General features: G+C 44.4%; 1 protein-coding gene and 1 long non-coding RNA gene across 3 annotated transcripts in view; one reads left to right on the top strand and one right to left on the bottom strand.

Moving 5' to 3' along the window:
• The window catches only part of WASL (WASP like actin nucleation promoting factor), an 86,475-nt gene extending 72,129 nt beyond the window's left edge, over positions 1-14,346 (bottom strand). Inside the window, exon 1 of one of the 2 annotated variants that reach the window (XM_034767993.1) lies at positions 13,836-14,346. In XM_034767993.1, the coding sequence (XP_034623884.1) occupies positions 13,836-13,952 (117 nt within the window). In that variant the 5' untranslated portion in view covers positions 13,953-14,346. The remainder of the gene's footprint in view (positions 1-13,835) is intronic. The other variant, XM_034768001.1, reaches the window with a different exon arrangement.
• LOC117876166 lies at positions 12,920-21,378 on the top strand. The gene is made up of 3 exons (XR_004645435.1): positions 12,920-13,089; positions 19,414-19,500; positions 20,776-21,378. It is a non-coding gene; the product is annotated as an uncharacterized LOC117876166 (long non-coding RNA).
• Positions 21,379-21,835: the final 457 nt, after the last annotated feature.

Below are 21,835 nucleotides of genomic sequence, written 5' to 3'. Positions count from 1 at the left end.
TTCTCTGATACCTGTTATAGTTCAGGGAAACTGCACCAGTATTTCTCCCCACAATCATGATCAGCCCCTAAGTTTCTCAGCCATCACACTTCTTGGGCAGAGAACCACATCACTCCCGCTCCTAACTGGGGGTTTCCAGGCCACACATTTCTCCGCCTACACAGTGTTATTCCCAGCAAATCCGACCCATTGAACAGGCCAGCATCAGTACTTTGCTCTCTCCAGAGGCTATCAACAGTGTAATTGCCCACAGTTATAAGGCTACGATTATGTCATGGAGGTCACTGAATCTGTGACTTCCAGAGACCTCCGTGACATTTTCTGCCCCGGGGCTGGAGCTATCAGCAGGCAGTCCCGCAGCTTTCGGCTGCTGCTGGCAGTGGGCCCCCAGCAGCTCCTAGCCAGGCTGCAGGGGGACCCCGGAGCTCCCAGTGACAGCAGGCGGCGAGGGGCCCCTCTGCAGCAGTGTAGCCGCTGTGTGTGTGTGTAGGGGAACAAGGGGATCCCAGAGACCCCAGCTGCTGTGGGGGTTGTATGAGAGAGGGGATCCCAGAGCCCCCAACCATTGTGGGTGCTGGACCCTCCTCCCTCCCCATTTTGTCAGGGAACTTTTTAGATCATGGGCTTCCATGAATTTTTGTTTATTGCCTGTGACCTGTCCCTTATTTTTACTAAAAAGATCTCTGACAAAATCTGAGCCTCAGTTATAAGTTACCACACAGCTCTTTCTACAAGCACATTTATTCTTAATGTGAAAGCATTACAGAAAAAAACATTAAAACAAGAAAAGAACTTGCATGCATGCTAATAAGCTTACCAGAGATCACCCCCAATTCCAACAAGGTCTCCAGTAAGGGTCAGTCCTGCAAACCCCACCAGCAGGTTTTTCTGTGGTTACAACAAGTTCATAACAGATTTAACTCAGAGCAAGCATACCCATACATAAATTCGTGTTTCCTTTATTCAACCTTCGCTTAGGATTTTCAGGTTCCGGGAATGGGTAATCAGTAGACAGTGGTCCTTTCCTCTGAGGACAGCATCAAAAGAGTGGGTTTTCACATACTACTAGATACTTCCCAAGAAATCCACTTCACACGTACTGTCCAAAAAAAAACAAAAAAAACAAAAAAAACCCAACCATTCTTGTCTGCCACATTGTTCAATATAGTCCTCTGATTTTTCAGGCCCACAATAATACAGAACCTTTGCACTGGACTCCAAAGATACTTAAACTTAATTCAATAAGGGTTTTCAAGGATATTGAAATCAGTCACACTAATGTCCTTCTTCATTGTCAAGAATATAGCAACAAGGAATGCTTTGTGACACAGAGCTCATTTCCAGATCTGCAGCGCTTCCCGATCCAGTAGGCAAGAACTGGTAACTTCCTTGTTATGTAAAAACAAAGTGTTTCAACTAGAGATTCCAGATCTCTGAAGGTCATTAAACGATACAGACTACCCTCATCTCTAGAAGTTTATGTGCAACTGCTATTTTTGGAAAAATCAAGTTATCTGGGTGTGGTGTCCCACTGTGTTGGCTCCCATATATCAAGTTGGATGCACATGTGGTTGAATCAATTTGGATGTCCATTCCCAACTGTCAGATGTCCCTGAATTGACAGTAGGACATTAACCACGTGAAATGCAAGAGTACCTGTCATGCTGGCTTTCACTAGGATTTAATGCTCCACTCTGGCTGCCTTACAAGGGGACATGCCATGTACATTAATAATAGTTATGAACTTTAGACCCAACTTTTAACGCATGGTCTGACCAGTCATTTGTTGACTCATGCTCACCCTTTTTACCAGACTAGCAACATTCTGGATCCTGTCATGGGGAAGAACACTGAGTTCAGCTACATCTCGCAGGACTTCTATATACTCCAATGCTGCAGGTACAAAGCACAGCCTTTGCCTTTCCTCCCATGGAGGAAAAGGTAGATGAGTGAGATAAAGGCTCAAGAAATCGGAGTGTGACTTCTGTCTCCTTTTCAAAAGGCAAAGAAGCCACCACTTGTTTCCCAAATTCCTTCCAGGGCAAGGCAGATCATCAATCTCTCTGGACTTCTTGGTGAAACCCCAATGCTTGCAGCTAAGTGCTTTGTGAGCATAGTCAGCTGCCTTCTATATTCACACATGCATTAAATGCTGCCTGTATCTAGGGTGACCAGATGTCCCGATTTTATAGGGACAGTCCCAATTTTTGGGTCTTTTTCTTATATAGGGTCTTATTATCCGCCACCCCCTGTCCCGATTTTTCACACTTGCTGTCTGGTCACCCTACCTGTACCCAACATGGAGCCAAGTGTGTTTTTTTTTTTTTTTTTTTTTTTTTTAAACATTTTCCAACATTTCTCTTGAGGAAGAAAATGGACCAGAGTAAAGGCCTTCATATTAAAGTGCACCAGGCTATAAAGCCCTAGTAGTCTATGATGCAAGGGGCTGCAGATGCAGCCCAACTTCTTCCCTTTAAATTCCAGTGGTGCGTCTCAGGATTCTGGGATGCACTACCATGAGTGTGGCTGATCTTTTCTCTAGATACTAACACTTCTAAACTCTTGTGGGGAAGGTGGGAGATTTATCTAGCACCCTCCTCAAGAGGTACACACATTTTTGACCACTTCAAGAAAGCAGCAGAAGTTTCAAGGGGTCTGCAAGCTAATCCAAAAGAGTGCACAAGCTCTGCAGACCTACTGGATGGCAGTACCCAGACCAGATACCTCTTACTGGATATGTCTACACAGCAATGTAAGCCTAAGGTTAGTGGGACTCGAGTCAGGGAACACTAGGCTTGAAAAATCTACAAAGCATTTTAACTCTATTTTAAGGATTTTCTGACCCATTCTTAAACCTATGGCTCTAGTGGCCATATTGCAGTGCACAGACCTGAGTCAAACAAAATAACTATCCCAGAGAGACTAGTGCCTGCCACCACTCCGATGTTGACACTCTAGCCCTACGAATGTGTTGTACTATGGGAAAAAACTACTGCCCACCGTTTCATAACTTTGATGGTTCTACTGATGGGACGCAGGTGCAACATGAGTACATAAAGTGCTTAATTAGCTACTTTGATGGCTGTCTCGATAGAATGACTGCTTTATACTGAACGACAATCTAATTGAGAATTGCGCTACTCGCCTCTAAACTCAGTCACATTGAAAGGAAAATGCCCATGTGCACCTGACTCTGAAGATAATAAGGACATCAGTCTCTAGAGCTGAGAAACTATTAAAATGAAACTTTGCAATTCTTAATTTTTAAAATGGAATGTTCAATTAAGGTGTTTTTGTTTGGCTGTCTTTTTTATTTATTATTGTTTGTTTTGAAGTTTGTAAAATAAAGGTTTCAGAAGAAAAAGCATACACATACACCCCCCGCCTGCCGCCAACGGCTGAACCGTAAAGTGCAACCCCAAGGCTTGGGATGCAGTGTGCTCCAGCACTGCCGGGGTGTCCCTTTTCTCTGCCCCCGCTGCACTCTAGGAGGCAGAGATAAGGAATCCCAGAAGGGCTGTGAGGAATTGTTGGGGCTGGCTCCCACTCACCACCATCACAGTGCACTCTGCCCAGCTGCTTCTACACATGCAGATCAGAGACAGCAGGGGGGCCTGGGAGCAAGGGACAGAGAAACCAGTTTCTCATATTTCTGCTTTTCCCACACCATCGACTCTCCCTTTGGAATGAATCACACCCAGTCCTGTCCAGAGTCTGTCCATATTCCTTTCAGCTGATCAGAAGGGCATGCAAGAGTGATACACTCTGGGTCTACACCAAGAGAAATTTTCACCTAAATACGTTGCGACACACATGGAGCTCCTCTGAAATATTTTATGAATACCATGTGCTGACCTGGTAATTGGGATGTTTATTGTCAGAAATATGCTGGTTTAGTTTACTAGCAGGCTGTAAGGAAAACAAGCAGGAAGGATGAAGAATAAGCTAGGGATAAGCTACCCCTTAGCAAACATTTGAGGGTCATTATGGGACAATAACATATGGTTCCAAGGAGCTTGGCTCAGCCTCCCATTGAGCCGACAGACCCAGTTTTGACAAACTGAGCCAAAATTCCGGGAACTGACAAGAGGGTCTCTCTCTCAAAAAGGGAGATAGTTATTTGGGGAAAGCCAGGTTCCACAAGTGTGTCTGAAGAAGTGAGGCCTGCCAAGGCTACCATAGCAAGATGGTAGAGCATTAGGTAAAACAGATGTGTAGTTAGACTATTTATTGTTTTAAAATCCTTTCCTTGCAAGAACTTTGTTTCTACTATTAAAATTAAATACTTTGGTTTAAAAAAAGGCTGCATGGTCACTGTATTCACTATTCACAAAGGGAAGAAATGCAAGTGCACAACTTGCTGGGTAAGCAAGATTGATGCACCAGGGCCTGGGCTCCAGTACCCTGTGTAAGAATGGAAGAATTGTGGTATTTCATCCCAGGAAAGGTAAAGTCACAAGGATAGACACCTGAGGGGGATGTACTCCAACTAATCAAAAAGAGGACAGATGCAGCCAGCCCTGCAACTGTGACACATGCAAGCATCTACATGTGTCAGTTACTTAGGTCTCCCTAGTTTTCTGTTTCCTCCTGGTTTGCAGGAGCAATTCCTCTTTTGAACTTTTCCTTTGTCAAGGACAGCTTATGACATTGGCAAGAGTAAAAAGGCAAAACTGACAAGATGACTGTCAGATTCAATGTGCTGCTCCAGCACTATGAGTGGAAATGCACCACATTATTTATAGAGCCCCAGAGACTAATCAGGAATGGGGCCCCACTACATTAGATGTTGTACTAACATGAAAACAGACTGCTCATGTTCCTCTGAATGCTTGTAAGAATGAAGATTAGAAGCAAAGTATCAATACTAGTTTGCTTGAGTTTAAACTATGTTGAAGCCATTTCCAGATATGTAAAGATATGGAATATCAGAGAGAAGAAAGAACTTAAATGCTTCAAATTATTTTATGATTAGCACTTAGTACTTTAACATTAAATACTGCACTGATATGAGAGTGCTCAGAAAAAGTGTCACAAATTAAACAATCACTTTATTTTCATGACTAGAGCTGGATGGAGAAAGATCATTCTGTTTCAGTATGTTAAAATATGGTTTAGTTCTGGCTTTGGATCAAAATTCAAAAATTTCAGAATTCTCTGCAAAAAGGAGTGGAATCCCTGCTCCAGAGCAGTGAACCCTGGAAGCCCTGGCTTCAGGACAGCCCAGGCTCCTTAGCAGCCCATAATATATGTTGCTGAGAAGCCCCTTCGAGAGAGATGGAGAAGGAAGAGGAGAAACTGTCAGGAAATTAGACAGGTTCTGAAATCTGCCTGGCAGGCAGTGTTCCGTCAGAAGTTCAGTCAAATGTAACAGCATCTGGGATTTTAAATCAGCAGATTTTAACAAAAAAATGTTATCCGAATTATTCCAACCAGCTCGAATGATCCAAACAATTATATATTGTTGCTCCCATCCCTCCCATGTAATTTTAATGGTATTAACTTTTCATTAAAGGCACATAAGAATTGTGATTTTGAAATTGTCAGTATTAATTTATAACGAAGGTCTTTTCTGCAGACTGTTGCTTTCTATTTGGACAGAATATGAAGAAAATGTAAGGTGCTTCAATGCCTTGTAATAAACCCTTGAATGCACTGGTTCAATCTATTAGAAAGCTTTGAAATATATGTAGGAAGGGCCCTACATATTCTATGGCTGTGGAGTAAGCACAGAACCCACACCTGCAGCTGTGTGAGAAGAACTTAAGGTATCATTTTAAAAGGCTTTTAGTTCTTTTGGTTGCAGAGGAAATCTTACAAACACGAACTGAACATAAGCCCATGGAGAGTTGTCAGAGAGTTTGATCAAACAGCACAAAACAGCTATAAGAGTTCTTAATTACACAATTCATCTCAATGGGCTGTTAACTCTGAAATCTATGGTCAATTTAAATATTTGTTAACTATAAGGTTGTGGAATCTCCATCATTGGAGATTTTTAAGAGCAGGTTAGACAAACCTGTCAGAGATGGTCTAGATCGGGGGTTCTCAACCTTTTTCTTTCTGAGGCCCCCCAAAATGCTATAAAAACTCCAAGGCCCACCTGTGTCACAACAACGTTTTTTCTGCATATAAAAGCCAGGGTTGGCATTAGGGGGTAGCAAGCAGGACAATTTCTCAGGGTCCCACACCACAGGGCCCCCTGAAAAGCTACATTGCTCAGGCTTCAGCCCCATGCAGTGGGGCTTCGGCTTTCTGCCCTGGGCCCCAGTGAGTCCCACAGGGGGCTCCAGACCACTGGTTGAGAACCACTGGTGTAGATAATACTTAGTCCTGCCATGAGTGCAGGGGACTGGACTAGATGACCTCTCGAGGTCCCTTCCAGTCTTATGATTCTATGATTTCTAAGCTGAAGTTATCAACAATGAAACATACAGCCAATATGTTATCCACCAATGCTAAATAATGGTAAATATTTGGCTGAGTGTAAACGGTTCCTGTCAATAACTGCTAGGATGGTAATTGGAAGTCCAAAGCATGTTAGCCTGGCTCATCCACCTGCCCTCCCTCTCCCCTTCAAAAGGGCAAGTTACCTACATAACTATGTGGGTTTAAAATAAATCAACTTACATTCTGCAATAGTTGACTTAGGAACTGCTTCTACCTCATCCTCCCTGTCTAGAGAAATCTGCCCACTTGGCACTGAATTTTCCATTTTAGCATACAGACCAATGACAGAGGCCATGAAGACTTAGCTTACCTATTCACAGCCCTGCATGTAGTGTTTCCAGAACAGGACTGGTAGGATAGCATAGAGCCTTGGCTGCTCAGGCCTATTCTGAAGTACGGGTGTCAAGGCTGCTTCCCCACTCTGAACTTTAGGGTACAAATGTGGGGGCCTGCATGAAAACTTCTAAGCTTAACTACCAGCTTAGATCTGGTCTGCTGCCACCATTCCCAAGCTAATTCCCTTCCCTGGGAAGCCTTGAAAAACTCTTCACCAATTCCCTGGTGGATCAAGATCCAATTCCCTTGGATCTAAAAACAAGGAAAAAATCAATCAGGTTCTTAAAAAGAAGGCTTTTAATTAAAGAAAAAAGGAAAAATCATCTCTGTAAAATCAGTATGGAAAATAACTTTACAGGATAATCAAACTTAAAGAGCTCAGAGGACCCCCCTCTAGCCTCAGGTTCAAAGTACAGCAAACAAAGATAAACACTCTAGTAAAAGGTACAAGTTGAGAAAACAAAGATAAAAACTAACACTCCTTGCCTGGCTGTTTACTTACAAGTTTGAAATATGAGAGACTTGTTTAGAAAGATGTGGAGAACCTGGATTGATATCTGGTCCCTCTCAGTCCCAAGAGCAAACGACTTCCCAAACAAAGAGCACAAACAAAAGCCTTCTCCCCCTCCCCCCAAGATTTGAAAGTATCTTGTCCCCTTATTGGTCCTTTGGATCAGGTGTCAGCCAGGTTACCTGAGCTTCTTAACCCTTTACATGTAAAAGGAATTTGGAGTCTCTGGCCAGGAGGGATTTTAGAATACTGTACACAGGAGAGCTGTTACCCTTCCCTTTATAGTTATGACAATAGGATTTCAGTTTCTAGTCCTAGTAACATCATTCTGGCATCATTCACAGTAAATAAGGCTGTACAAAAGTCACAGGTTGTGATTTTATTGCAGAAACTGCAACACAACACACCTTCTTATAGTTGCTGTAAATTTGACTAGTGTTCCACTCTTGCACACCAGGTTCCAAAGCCACTTGCTCAAATTCAGCACTGCCACCCCTCCTTCACACTTGCCTTCTAGACTTAAGTGGGAGACAGTGTCTCTTCTGTGCTGCTGCCCTACTCTGGAAGATAAAGTTGCAGTTCAAGACATACAGCCTAACACATTGTAGCCCCAACTTTTGGATCAACCCTCCCCCCCAACACACACACAACTTTCGTAGGCTTATAAATAAATGCACTTAATTTCAGCAGTAATGTTTATGACCTGCCTTGCTAACCTTTATTAATCTCTACCTAGGATCACCAAAATGTCTTCCATCGAGCCCAACTGTGACTTTAGAAGATAAGCAATAACCAGTAAACTGAATTTATAACAAAGCCATGGACAGGAAGTCATTAGAGACTAGCTAAAATACAATATATAAATAAAAACTAACAGTAGATTTGTCTGAAAGACAAAATGCAAGACTAGCAATATTCACTAAAAAAGATCAATTCAGAGCAAAAATAAGCTTTAAATCTATTGTTAAAATGTTCATTAAGTTGAACAAGCGCGTAATGAAGTTACCTAGCAGTGCAATTTTATTTTTCCATTTGTTAAACGGACACATGAATTTAGGTGAATGCAATATTGTTAGCATGAACTCATCAGGTAGTCTCAACTGTTGTGGCGGCACACAGGGAGGGCAAATGTGATTGTGTGCAAACAAGGACCAAAAGCAACTCTGTTTCAGCACCCTGAATTGCCCCTGGAAGCAAACAAAAAGCCAACATAGTCTGCCAAACAGAAAAACTAACACTAAACAAGCAGGCAGTCACATTTGGTACAGCTGAAGCTCCCAAATAATCTCAAACGTAGGTCTACTAAGAGAGTATTACGATAGTCTAACCTGGAAGACTATGACCACTTCTTTCATAAAAGCCATTAATATAATGCCAGTTTCCAACAAAACAGGTATTTTTATAGATCAAAACCATCAGAAGTAATCAGACCACATGAGAACCTTTAAACCCAACTCTCAATGACAGGTAAACTCATTTGTTGTTAATGATGGAGCAGACATTGCCATCATCATCGTCTTTAGATGCTTATCTGAACAAGATCTACTCTTTTGTATGGACTGAGACTCCACTACCTTGTTGTCATCCATCCTCTGTCAGGCACCAATAGTGTCTGCATCCAATGAAAGACAAACCTGCTGGCAATCTGCATGTCCATTGTTCTGAATCACCTTGCTATCTCCTTACTGGTCAACAATACACGTTGAGTAACAAGATAGGTAACAGAACATGCAAAGTGTAAGAGCTCTTACAAAGACATCTTCCAAGATAACGCAGCCACACTAGGCCATACCATCCTGAAAGGGTCAACATTACCAACTTTACCAGCAAATCTAAGACCTCAACATGGACACCCTACACCTTTATCACTTGGAAGAGATAATCAACGAAAAGCCATCTGTGTGTCAATATGCTAGCATCGGATTAAACCCTCCAGGTGACACCATACCTACCACCTTCTCAAATAAATCTGTCCCAAAGAGGAGTGTTAAAACTTTACAGCTGAAAGTTTAGCACAAGAGTTAATATCAAACAATGGTAATGACGCCCCAGATAATAAACCCACATATTTGAGATGCCAGCACCACGTTCTCCCCAACAGTACCGTCTAAGGGCTTGTCTACACAGTGCTGTAAGTTTCTCGCTCGGGGGTGTGAAAAGACAATCCCCTTAGCGCAGCAAGTTTTAGAAGCGCCAATGTAGATAGTGCACCAGCGCTGGAATCCGCACTCCCAGCACTGGTAGCTATGCCCCCTCATGGAGGTGTTTTAAAAAAAACGAGTGCTGGGAGAGCTCTCTCTCAGTGCTCTGCTGCAACTACACAAGGCATGTTAAAGCACCCCATACCTCTTAGTTTGATTTTACTAGATGTGTAAACAGTAATAGCTTGAAGTCTGACAGAACATCTAATACAACATATTAGTGAGCTACACTGGTAAAAACAGACTAGTGATGTATATCCCATCTAGACTTGGACCTGAACGCAAACCCATGTGCACAGTTAATCCAGTCTAAATCCAAGTGATCTCAGATCCCAAGAAGTTAGGTTAACTTGTCATAGTGAGAAATACTTGATTGTTTCCAGAAAATGGCAAGTGCTCATCACCTAGAAAAATGAAAAAATACTATGTATGTTACAGAGAAGAAAGCGTGCATCAGCATAGCATACAACTTTAAATACTCTGATGTTGAAGCCTGTCAGGTCACCAGTACTCTAGCCTCTGCCTTATGTTTCATCTGTCACATAGATGCATAGCACAGCAATTTGAGAGGATGATACAGAAGGAGACAGCGTTAAGGATGATGGTTGTGGAATAGTGGATGGTCCTAATGCATCCAGAGCACTACACTCAAGATGTCCAAAGACTAATCCAGAAGACTCCCTAGGCAGACTTTAGTTACAGGTCCCGACAACAATAATTAAGGTGTCCCTAATTGCAAACTGAGTGTGCTGTGTGGTCAATAGAGCTAGTTGGGAATTTTTAGATGAAACATTTTTTCCATCAGAAAATGCTGATTTGCAAAACGAAAATTCTGTGGAAATGTATTGTTTTGACAATTTTTTTTTTTTTTAAATCAAAAATGTCTTGCAGATCCAGGATGGAATTTCTGGTCAAAACCAGCAAAAAAAAAAAAAAAACCATGCACACAGAGCCCAACGATTAGGGAACTCAATTGGGAGTGGGAAACCCAGGTTCAAGTGCCTGCTCTGCCTAATTTAGAGAAGGAGACCAGATTCAATTCCCTATTATCCAAAGTTAGTACCCTAACCACTGAACTATTGGCTATTCCAGAGTGGAATCTGATTTTTTTCTCCAAAAAAAAAATTTTTTTAGGCCTAGTTTTCATTCTGCTACAGAAGAAAACCAAATGCTGAAACCTCAATTGTTCTTGCAAAATGGAACTCTTGTTTTCTAGGCAGCCCTACTAGTCAGACCATAATAAAAGCATAATCTTTCTTAAATTCCTAAAATCTTCAACCAATTTAAAAAATAACCAAGATTCAGAGTATGCCACAAATATGCGTAGAATCTAAGAAAAGATGGGATAAATCCAGTGTTGTTTGGCCACCACGGTTTAAAAAGTCAACCCAAAAGAGCTGCCATCTGCACGGACATCCTGACACTCTCAAATAACTATCTGTGTTTCAGTTTCCTTGTCTGCAAAATGTGACCAGTGGTATTTACCTCAGAAGTTGCTTAATTCATCAGTGTTTATAGTGAGTTCCAAGTGCCTCAGAGAAAGCACTATAGGAGAGCAAACTATTGGCTAATAATTAAAAAATAAATAATACTACTACTACTATATGGAGATATTCCTATCTCCCAGAACTGGAAGGGACCTTGAAGGGTCAAGTCCAGTCCCCTGGCTTCACTAAGACCAAGTACTGTCCCTGACAGATTTCCCCCCCCGATCCCTAAATGGCCCCCTCAAGGACTGAGCTCACAACCCTGGGTTTAGCAGGCCAATGCTGAAACCATTGAGCTATCCCTTCCCCTAAGAAAAGTTAGAAAGTCTTAGGTGTAGTAGAATGGCTTGTAAACCAACAATTTTCCCCAGGAAGTACACCTCTACCCTGATATAATGCAACCCGATATAACACGAATTCAGATATAATGCGGTAAAGCAGTGCTCCGGTGGATCAAAGCAAGTTCAATATAACACGGTTTCACCTAGAACGCGGTAAGAATTTTTGGCTCCCGAGGACAGCGTTATATCGAGGTAGAGTTGTATCTCTTTTTGTTTTTAAAGAGTAATTCGTATGCTTTTTTTTGTTAGCCAAGCCACGAAGTTTTCTTCTGTAATCAAGCATATATGAATTCACTGACCTAATCAAATCTTATTTCTAGACCCCAGAAGTATGCATAGGCATAATTTACAAGTGAGTAGCTCAAGTAGTTGGGTGAAGCTGGCCCTAAGTTAACCCTATAAATCTTTTCTCTTGTCTTTTCTCTTCCTTTTCATGCTTTATGACTACACATTTTGAACCATCTAAACACCTAGAATAAGGTGATAGTAGTTTAATTACTATAATTTTATGTAGTCTGCCTACATGCAAATATTGCATACTTCCTGTTCAATCACCATATTTCCCACACTTCCCTTACAATTTAGAAAGTAGTCAGTTTGATCAGACCTCACTTAAAATGTGTAACTTTTGTGACTTCTGCTAAGACTTGTGCATGATACCCTGTTTAAAAATAAGTATTAAATTACAATAAAACCATACATACAATAAAAATATATTATAAAAATATTAGGTGCCTATTACTGATGTTCTAGGCACGACATACAAAGAACAGCATCAAGTCAATGTACTATACTATAGCCTATCAATGAATTTTATACCAGATCAACAAGGGATGATTCTGAAAACCTTCAAAAATTATGAGGCGTATTCCATAGATCTGATTCCTCTTTGGCAAAGATCTGAACAGTAACCTTTCCATTTTTGTAGCCCCAAAGCAGTTTATCCTCTACCTTTAGAATACAAGATGTCATTTAGGAAACCTGAAACTAATTAAGGTGGCTAGGACCAGGTCTATGAATGGCTTTTAAAATCTTTTTATTGTATTTTTTTTTCCTGCAGGGATGAACGCAGCAACGGAGTTACTGCATCTGCAAGTTTGAATCCATTGTTTAGGCCAAGGGTAGGCAACCTATGGCACGCGTGCTGAAGGCGGCACACGAGCGGATTTTCAGGGGCACTCACACTGCCTGGGTCCTGGCCACCGGTCCGGGGGGGGGGGGAGGCTCTGCATTTTAATTGAATTTTAAATGAAGCTCCTTAAACATTTTTAAAATGTTATTTACTTTACATACAACAATAGTTTAGTTATATATATTATAGACTTATAGAAAGAGGCCTTCTAAAAACGTTAAAATGTATTACTGGCACGCGAAACCTTAAAACAGAGTGAATAAATGAAGACTCGGCACACCACTTCTGAAAGGTTGCTGACCCCTGGTTTAGGCTAACAAAGTCACGTGGACAGACAAGCTAAAAACAAGTTAGACCCAGCTCTGCTAAGAGTTTTCCTGTAGCTTTGTCCTACTACAGGTGCAATCTGCCAGATTTGTTCAACCTTGTCAACTGATTAAACTTTTCTACCGGATGCTGCAATAGCTCTATTGTTGACTAGCTCCCATACCAAGTCATAGATTAGCTGCACTGCATACTGGGCAAGCCCTGGTCACACATACCTACAAAAGTACTCAGCAGCAGGTAGACGGAGAGGGGAGGAGGAACTGAGCTGCCGACAGCATTCCGAGACCAGCCGTTGAAAAAGCAGGTCTGAGCAGATCTGCACCACCCAGGCCAGTGTAATGAAAACCCCGGCCCCTTTCCCATAATGACATTCCCATCTCCTCAGCAGTTCAAGTCCCTAAACCTGGCCCAACTCCCGAGTCCTCCAGAACCAGCAGGCGTAGACGCTGGCTCCATTGCGCATGGCAGCATCCCAGGAGCCAACAAGGGGGGGAGAGGGCGAGGCCTGGCGGAGAATTTCGGGGAAACAAGCCCTCCGTGCTCTGCTCGGGGGAAGCAGAGCAGCGGCATTTCCTACTTCGAGAGCCCCGGGAGCGGCAAGAAGCGCCCAGTCACCTGCGCCCAGCACCTCCGCAGCGCAGAGCGCTAGGAGGCGGGTAGCGCGGGGGCGGCGGCCGCGGCTGCCCCTCGCCCCAGCTTCATTCATTCCTCACGCCCCTTCCCCGGTTCTCCTCGGGGGAGGCAGGAAGCCCCCTGAGCAGGGCACCCAGCCGCCCAGGGAGCGAGCTGTCCCGGTGCCTCCTCGGGCCAGCTCCCTGGGACACGGGGGAGCACCTCGGCGAGGCAGCTGCCCAAGGGGCCCAGGGAAAGGCCGCGGCAGGGAACTGCCCGCACCCAGCACAGGGAGCCCGCCGGGCAGGGCCGGGCCCCTCTCGGGGTGGATGAATGAACCCGCCCGAGCCCCTGGCCCCCAGCACTGCGCTCGGCTCCTCCCCAGGGGCTGCTGCCCCTGCCCCGGGCCGCTCCCTGCCCTCGCCGCCCGGGGCTCACCACGCATTTCTTGCCCAGGAAGCCGAAGAGGCTCTCGTTCTCCTGCGGGGTGAGGAGCAGCGAGCCCACGTTGCAGACCCTCCGCGGCGGCGGGGGCTGCTGCTGGCTGTTGCTCATGGCCGGGGCCGGCCGCCGGGGCTCCGCGGTGCCCTCGCCTCTCGCAACTCGCCGTCCGCGTCCCCTGGCCCAGCGGCCTCACAGCGGCTGCATAGCGGAGTCTCCTCTCCTCTGGGGGCAGCTGGCGGCGCCCGGCAGCCCGGCACGGGGCGGGGCAGCACCGGCTCCCGCGGCCCGATCGCCCCCACCCCGTCGGACCAGCACTAAACTTCCAACTTCTCCCCGGCTCCCACGGCCGCACAATCCAACATGGCAGCGGGGGCGGGCGAGACCACACGGCACCGGAGCAAGAGGGGAGGCCGGGACTTGCGCCGCCGCTGCCGCCACACGCTGACGGAGCCCGGCTCCGCCTGCAGCCCCTGTGCTGGGCCGCGCCTGGCTGGCTGGGAACTGGTGCGGCTAGTGAGCAGCGCCGCCCTCACCTTCCCCTTAAATACCTGCCCCGCCGCCGCCGCCGCCTGGTCCGACCTGCTCAGCCGGTGCGGCGGGCGAGCGCGGCGGAGCCGAGAGGGGCCTGGGGCGGTGCTGGGCTCTTGTCTCGGGGACTAAGGCGCTTGCAGGGATGCAAATAGGCTGGGTTGGGCGTGGAGCCTGCTGCTCTGCTAATGCCTGGGTGGGTGCACAGATGATGGGGTAGCTTGGGTTGGTAATGGCAGGGAGTGGGGAGCAGTTGTGAGTGGCCTCTGTGGGCCGGCGGGGGGGTTGCGAATAGCCTGGGGAGCAAGGGATAGGGGGAGCCTTGGTTGCAGATGGCAAGGGGGAGGGGGTAAGGGATGAGGGAGTCTGGTTTGAGAATCACTAGGGGATGTACAGGAGTACTTGTGGCACCTTAGAGACTAACATTTATTAGAGCATGTTAGTCTCTAAGGTGCCACACGTACTCCTGTTCTTTTTGCGGATACAGACTAACACGGCTGCTACTCTGAAACTAAGGGATGAGGAAGTCATATGTTGTGAGTGGCCTGGGGATGAGGAAGCCCTGGGTTGTGAATGGCTGGGGGGAGGGGCCAGGGGATGGAGGAACCGGGATTGTGAATGGTCTGGGGGGGGAGGGGATGGTGGAACCTGAGTTGCAAATGACAAGGGGGGCAGGCAATGGAGGAAGCCTGGGTTGCAAATGCCCTGGGAGGGTATGGGGTGAGGGAACCTGGGTTGCTAATGACTTCTGCCACTTCTTCTAATGAAGCTCTGTATTAGCTCTCTGCTATAGAACTATCCATATATTGGTTCTAATCTGCAATGTGACAGTCGCAGGTAACATCACACACAGGTTTGGAGCCTGATTTGGCAACTCTCTCTGAAGTCAATGATTGCTGCGGTTGTTCAGCATCTCTGTAAATCAAACCCAGGATGCCTGATCTTGCTCCCACTGATGTCAATAGCATGCACAACAACAACAACAAAAACTCAACAACTTCAAGGAGCAAGGGAGAGAGATTTGACCCTTAAGCCCCATTAAAATTAACTGGAGTGTGATTGCATCAAGAACTATTCACTAAAAAAACTTTGATACATTTTCTTAGTTGTAACTTATTTTCATTATCTATAATTGGTGTCTGAGTTTTCAAGGAGTTTTACTTTATGGAGTATTTGAAGGGGTATTGGTTTTGAGTGAAAGGGAGAAAGGGAACATTAGATAGAAGTCAAAAATTGAATTCAAGGTAATTTTGTAGTGACCTGTAACTTAAAAATCCTATGATTTTTTTTTCTTTCATTGTAGGGAAATTCTCTTTTCAGAATACATCTGGCAAATTTTCAAGCCAATATAATTTCCCAAACCAAAGTTGTAGTGTGGGTAAAATAGGGTTGTATACATTTCCCAATAAAACCCTAAGTGTAGAGAGGCTATTACAACTCTATAATAAATCACACATATGTGGAGAGCAGGAAGTAGGATAATGGGATGTTAGACTCTGAAACACGGGCCATTTGAAGCAAAGAAACTTTCCTTTTAGCTAGTAGTAATGGCAATAGATCCTTTAGGTTCTCTGTGGACCAGCTATTAGAGATCATCATAAAATGGATACGCAAGTCAGTACTTTTTTCAATTAGGCTTCTCCTCCCTCCCTATGGCAGGGGTGGGGTGTCTTCGTGCGATTGGGGCTTAAGACAGCTATAGACACACTTTAGAACAATTCACATAGCCTCCAATTGCAAAGGGGAAACAGTCAAGCCTCCACCAGGGCTGAGATGAAAGCAGGTGTCAATCAGAGCCCCTAGCTAAAATTTTCTCTGCATTTTAAAGGGAATATTGTGTCAGCTTCCCTCTCTTTGTTGGAGTTTGGCACCTGCCTGGATAAAAATGAACTGAGGAGGCTTGGGGGGAAACCACAAAAAATTAATAGGTTCAAATTTAAGAGAGCCTATTGTGGCGTCTGGGAATGTGAGGGAGGCATAGTATTGTGGAAAGTCCTGAGCCTCCGATGTGGAGAGATTGAGATCAATGCATGGGAAGTGCAGATCTCTGGAGGAAGAGGAGATGACCTGGGCCTTGGTTATGAGAAAGTAATTTATTTTAAAAGGGAAAACAAATAGCTTAGGTCCTGATCCTTCAAAAACATTCAATAACTTGTAGCTGAAAGCCCGTGCTGTTGCATGGGTGTAGCAGTTGGGCCAAGTAATCCACCATCTGTGCAGTCTCCTTCATACAATCAATTAAATTTTGCATGCAAATTAGCGGTAGAGTAAGGGTGGTGATTGGTTGAGTTATTTCTTGTATCACAATGGCTTAGGATGTGGCATGGCATCGATACATGCCTTGCTGTCGCACGGGTGTAATTGGTAAAGTCAAAATGGCTGAAAACTTAAAAAATGGACGGCAACAAACCGTGAATCCCAGTGATGATTGAATCTGGTGATGTTCTGAACAAAAAGAACCCTCAGCCCTGCTTATTTCCATCACTTCACACTGACTCAACAGACATTCTAGGCTTCAGAGTGATGCAGACAGGTGCTGATCCTGGAATTTTATTATATAGATACTGCAGTTCCTCATCCCTCTTCTGTGTAAGCGTATGCACCCTTGAGACACATGCTGAGAGAAACATTTTAGTGGAAGCCCCTTATTAGAATGTTGGCAGCATCACATTGACTGAAAATATACACAGATGATAACACATGGAAATACTTTACAAGCTACTGCAGCTTTTTTCTGTCTTACAAATAGTGCACTGTTTTGTAGCCAATAGCTACTGTAGATAAATTCATAAACCTGGCTTTACTGCTGGCCAAACCATGTACTGGAAATTGGACAAACCTCTGGCCATTAAAACCTGGCAGATTCATCTTTTGTATTGTTCCTTGTTCACCCTGACTGTTCTGACATTTTCTCCACTTCCTATTGACTGTTCCTCATTTCCTGTATTTCTTCCATCCACTCCCACACCTGAGAGTCCTGATGCTACTGGCATTATTTCTTCCCCACCACATGCATCTCTTTGGTCAACCCAGCTGTTCAGCAATCATTCCTAACTGTCATAGAACCTTCAAACTCCAATATTCCACCTCTGTTATTATAGGGTCCTCACCCAAAGGATCTTACTTACTGTTTTAATTGTAGTAGATAGGCAGAGGGGAAATGACTATCATTGTGTGAATCCCATCTATGCAAAATTCTCTTCTGTTCCTGACGCATTGGCATAGCAGTGGGATAGAAAATATCAGTAATTGGCCAGGGAATCAGGGGATCACTTTTTTGTCTCTGATAATGGCATTTGCAGCACCAACAACAAAGAGCTGCTGTTCCCCGGTCCCAAATAAATCTCCAGCTAGGTCACCAACCAGAGTTATGGGCTACTGTTTTAAGAGGTTGCAAGGCTGCTGAGAAAAGCTCTTAGGGGGATTGCTGTTCTATATACTGCCCAGGTGGGCTTCTGAACCTTAGATTTTTTTCCCTGAAAAGTTCTATTCTTGTTTCTGCTGGGCTTTGTTCTAGATTTCTCCCTTGTCCTCTTAAGATTCAAGCTGAGTGGATTGCTGGTGACAGTGACTACAACTCTGTCACTGTTTGTGGTAACTGGTGGCTGTTCTTAGAGTCATACAAATGCATTTGTTTTTGAACCTACTTATAAAAGTGCCCATCGCATAACACCATGACATACATTCTTCAATATGAGCAAGTTCAATTATTTTTGTAGGCTTTTTCTAAATGTGAAATTTTAGTGATTTTTTTATTTCTTGTTAGAGGACTTATCTTTGTAAACAAAACATATCTGTTAATATCTTGATTGTAGTAAGGTATATCTTGATTTTAGTAAAACATTTGACACAGTCCCACATGACATTTTCATAGGCAAATTAGGGAAATATGGTGCAGATGAGATTACTATAGGGTGGGTGTACAACTGATTGAAAGACCTTACTCAAAGAATAGTTATCAATGGTTTGCTGTCAGATTGGGAAGGTGTATCTAGTGGGAGTTCATCAGGGATCAGTCTTATATCCTAAGTTCCCTGCAAGCTGTGCGGCTGCACAGCAGCCTATTAAGCGCCATGCAGGCACTTAGGGAACTTGCCCAGCTGGGATCTGCTGTGGCTGGGGGAGAGGCACCCCTCCCCTGGCCCGAACCCAGCTCCTGTCCAGACCTGCCATGGCTGGGGGAGGAGTGCACCTCCTCCAGCCCAAACCCCAGACTAGCTGGGGGAGGGCACCCCGACTCCAACCCAGCCCCGACCCGGACCTGACGCGGCTGTGGGAGACGTGCCCCAGCCCCAACCCAGCCCCTGACCTGCCGTGGCCAGGGGAAGGGTGCCTATCCTGTCGCCCCCCCTCCTGGAGCTGCTGCGGAGGGGAGAGAGAGGTGAGGGGAGTCCTGTCTCCCTGCTGTAGCCCCGGGGTAGCCTGCACCCAAAACCCCTCATCCCTGGCCCCACCCCAGAGCCTGCATCCCCATCCCAACCATCTGCCCCAGCCCTGGCCCCCTCCCACACTCTGAACCCCTTGGCCCCACCACATGAATTTGGTTATGTGCACTAATATGAAGGTCACACATCACCTCCATATTGATGCACATAACAAAATTCATTCCACACATGTTGTGGAAAAATTAGAGGGAACACTGCTTATATCCAGTTGTTAACCTGAAACTCAGAGTAAATAGGCCAGCTACAATTCTAGTTTCAGCAGCGGGATCTTTTCACCCCTCAGGATATATCACCTGGGGTTAGATAGAAGTTGGTGTGCCTCCTACCTCCCTTGTGAAGTGTAGTGGACAAAAGAGATAGAGGACTTTTCCAAAACAACAACAGATTTATTTAAGGGAAGTAACAACGGGAACGGGAAAATCATGAACTATAACCAAATAACAACTGAGTTGTGGTTTAACAGAGGCGAGTATAAAGCTCAGGCCCCAACTAACCCGAACCTTGGCAACAACTGAATAAAAGAATACCCCAAGATACTTTACTGTCTCTAGGTTTTCTTAGCCAGCAGGATTGAGGTTAAGATGCATTTGTCTTCACAGGTAATCCATGGGCTCATGGGATGTGGAAGCTGAAGTAGTGGGACCCAAAGGTGAGAGCCCTCAGGATCCTGGTGACTATTCCCAAAGGTAAGATGTTGGTGTGATGGTGCCCCCTATAAGGCTTTATGGATGTATGCTTATGAGTGTATATATATGACACAACTGGAATATGTTTCATGCTACATATGCCATATAACATATCTCTGTAAAGCTTATGATCTACTGAATCTATTAATCCTATTGCTATGCATGTATCATTTTTGTATTTGAAGTTATGAATATTGGCTTCATACTTGTTTGATTCTAAGTAGGCTGTAGTGAAGCAGTTGGTCAGCTTCCTGAGAAAAGACTATTCTCAGTAACTGCCCAATCAAGAAACACTTAAGCCAACAATGAACTTGGAAACACCAATCCACATCTAGGCTTTCCTAGGAATGTGGCTTGGCTGGTAATGAACTCAGTCATGCATGGACATGTGACTTGCCCAGGTGACTCCAAAACTCCATTTTGTAGCTGGACTTTGCATAGGAGAAAGGAGGGGGTCTCCACTCACAAGAGAAAGTCTATTTAAGCCCAGGGAAGACCCCTCCATGTGGTCTTCAGGTGGCTAAAGAGAGGGCCTCTCCACCTCCACAGATACCTGAAAGAAACTGAAACAAAGGACAGTGATTGTAAAGTGTGTGAGTGATTGCTGGACCCAGACTAAAAGGAGATTAGTCTGTAAAAGGAAGCATTCTGGAACTGGTGAGGATCTTATCCGTATTCAGTTTCTTACTGTATTAGCCATAGACTGGCTTGTTTTATTTTATTTTACTTGGTAATTCACTTTGTTCTGTCTGTTACTACTTGGAACCACTTAAATCCTACTTTCTGTATTTAATAAAATCACTTTTTACTTATTAAGTAACCCAGAGTATGTGTTAATATCTGGGTGGGCAAACAGCTGTGCATATCTCTCTATCAGTGTTATAGAGGGTGAACAATTTATGAGCTTACCCTGTATAAGCTTTATACAAGGTAAAATGGATTTATTTGGGTTTAGACCCCATTGGGAGTTGGGCATCTGAGTGTTAAGGACAAGAACACCTCTGTTAGCTGCTTTCAGGTAAGCCTACAGCTGTTAGGGGACGTGATTCAAATCTGGGTCTGGGTTTGCAGTAGGCTAGCGAGTCTGGCTCAAACCAGGCAGGGCACTAAAGTCCTAAGCTGACAGGACAGAAAAGCAGGGGCAGAAGTAGTCTTGGCACATCAGGTGTCAGCTCCCAAGGGGGGCTCTGTGATCTAACCCATCACAGTTGGAACTCAGGAACACAGTGTTTAAGGTAAGTGGCTAGATGTTAATAGTCTTCAACGTCTTTACAGCTGCTGGTCATCTTGATCCGATTGCCTGGTCTGGTGGTCTTGATCCAAAGATCTGACACTGCACAGAAAAGACTGCACCTTGACTGTCTCTATAAAGGACATCCTCCGAGCAATGGTTGCTCAGACTAATTTAATCTTTTTAAAGACACACACCTGTCTAACCTGTACTAATAACAGTAAATGTAATAACAAACAGCTAAAAGTGCATAGGACTATATTGAACATGAAATGAACAAAAAACATGCAACACTGTACTATTAAATATTTTCATTAATGACTTTCATTAGTAATCATTAAGGACGGTCATCAATTGTTTTCCATGTCCACTGAAAGTAGGACAAGAAATAATGGACTTAATTTGCAACAAGGGAGATTTAGGTTAGATATTAGAAAAAAAATTCTAACTAAAAGGGTAGTTAAGCTCTGGAATAGTCTTCCAAGAAGTATCCTCATCATTGGAGGTTTTTGAGAAAAACTTGGACAAACATCTTGTGACGTTGCACTCCATAAGATTTTATGAACATATGCTAATGAGTGTGAATATAATGTAACTGGAGTATGCTTCATGCAAAAGGCTCTCTTGTAAGGTATCATTACAAAGTTTATAAACTACTGAGTTTGTTCATCCTATTTGTATGAATGTATCATTCTTGTATCTGAAATTAGAAATATGAAATATAACTCTGAGGTCCTATTGCAATTATGCAAAGTGTGGGCCATTAATGGTGGTTTGGAATCTTGATGGCTCCCATTAACCAGGACAATTGACTGAAGATGGCCCTGTTTACTTGCAAGCCTTCCTGTGAGTCAGGCCAGGAAGAATGAAGGCTTGGGGTCTCCCAAGACACATGACCATGTCACCTGGTACTGGAATCCATCTTAAACTTGGTGCTTTGCCATTAGAAGGAGGGGTGGGGACCCAGAGAGACAAAAGATTCTTGCCTTGTGCCAAAGCTATAAAGGGGGTGGAACAGAACAAAGTGGGCTGCAGCCATGAGAAATCCCCTAGCTACCACCTGAGCTGGAACAAGGACTGTACCAGGGGAAGGGATTGGGCCCA

The sequence above is a fragment of the Trachemys scripta genome, chromosome 1 (genome assembly GCF_013100865.1).
Source record: "Trachemys scripta elegans isolate TJP31775 chromosome 1, CAS_Tse_1.0, whole genome shotgun sequence".
NCBI lineage: Eukaryota > Metazoa > Chordata > Testudines > Emydidae > Trachemys > Trachemys scripta.
Note: the sequence above shows the minus strand (reverse complement) of the source record. Positions and strands in the feature narration are given on the sequence as shown.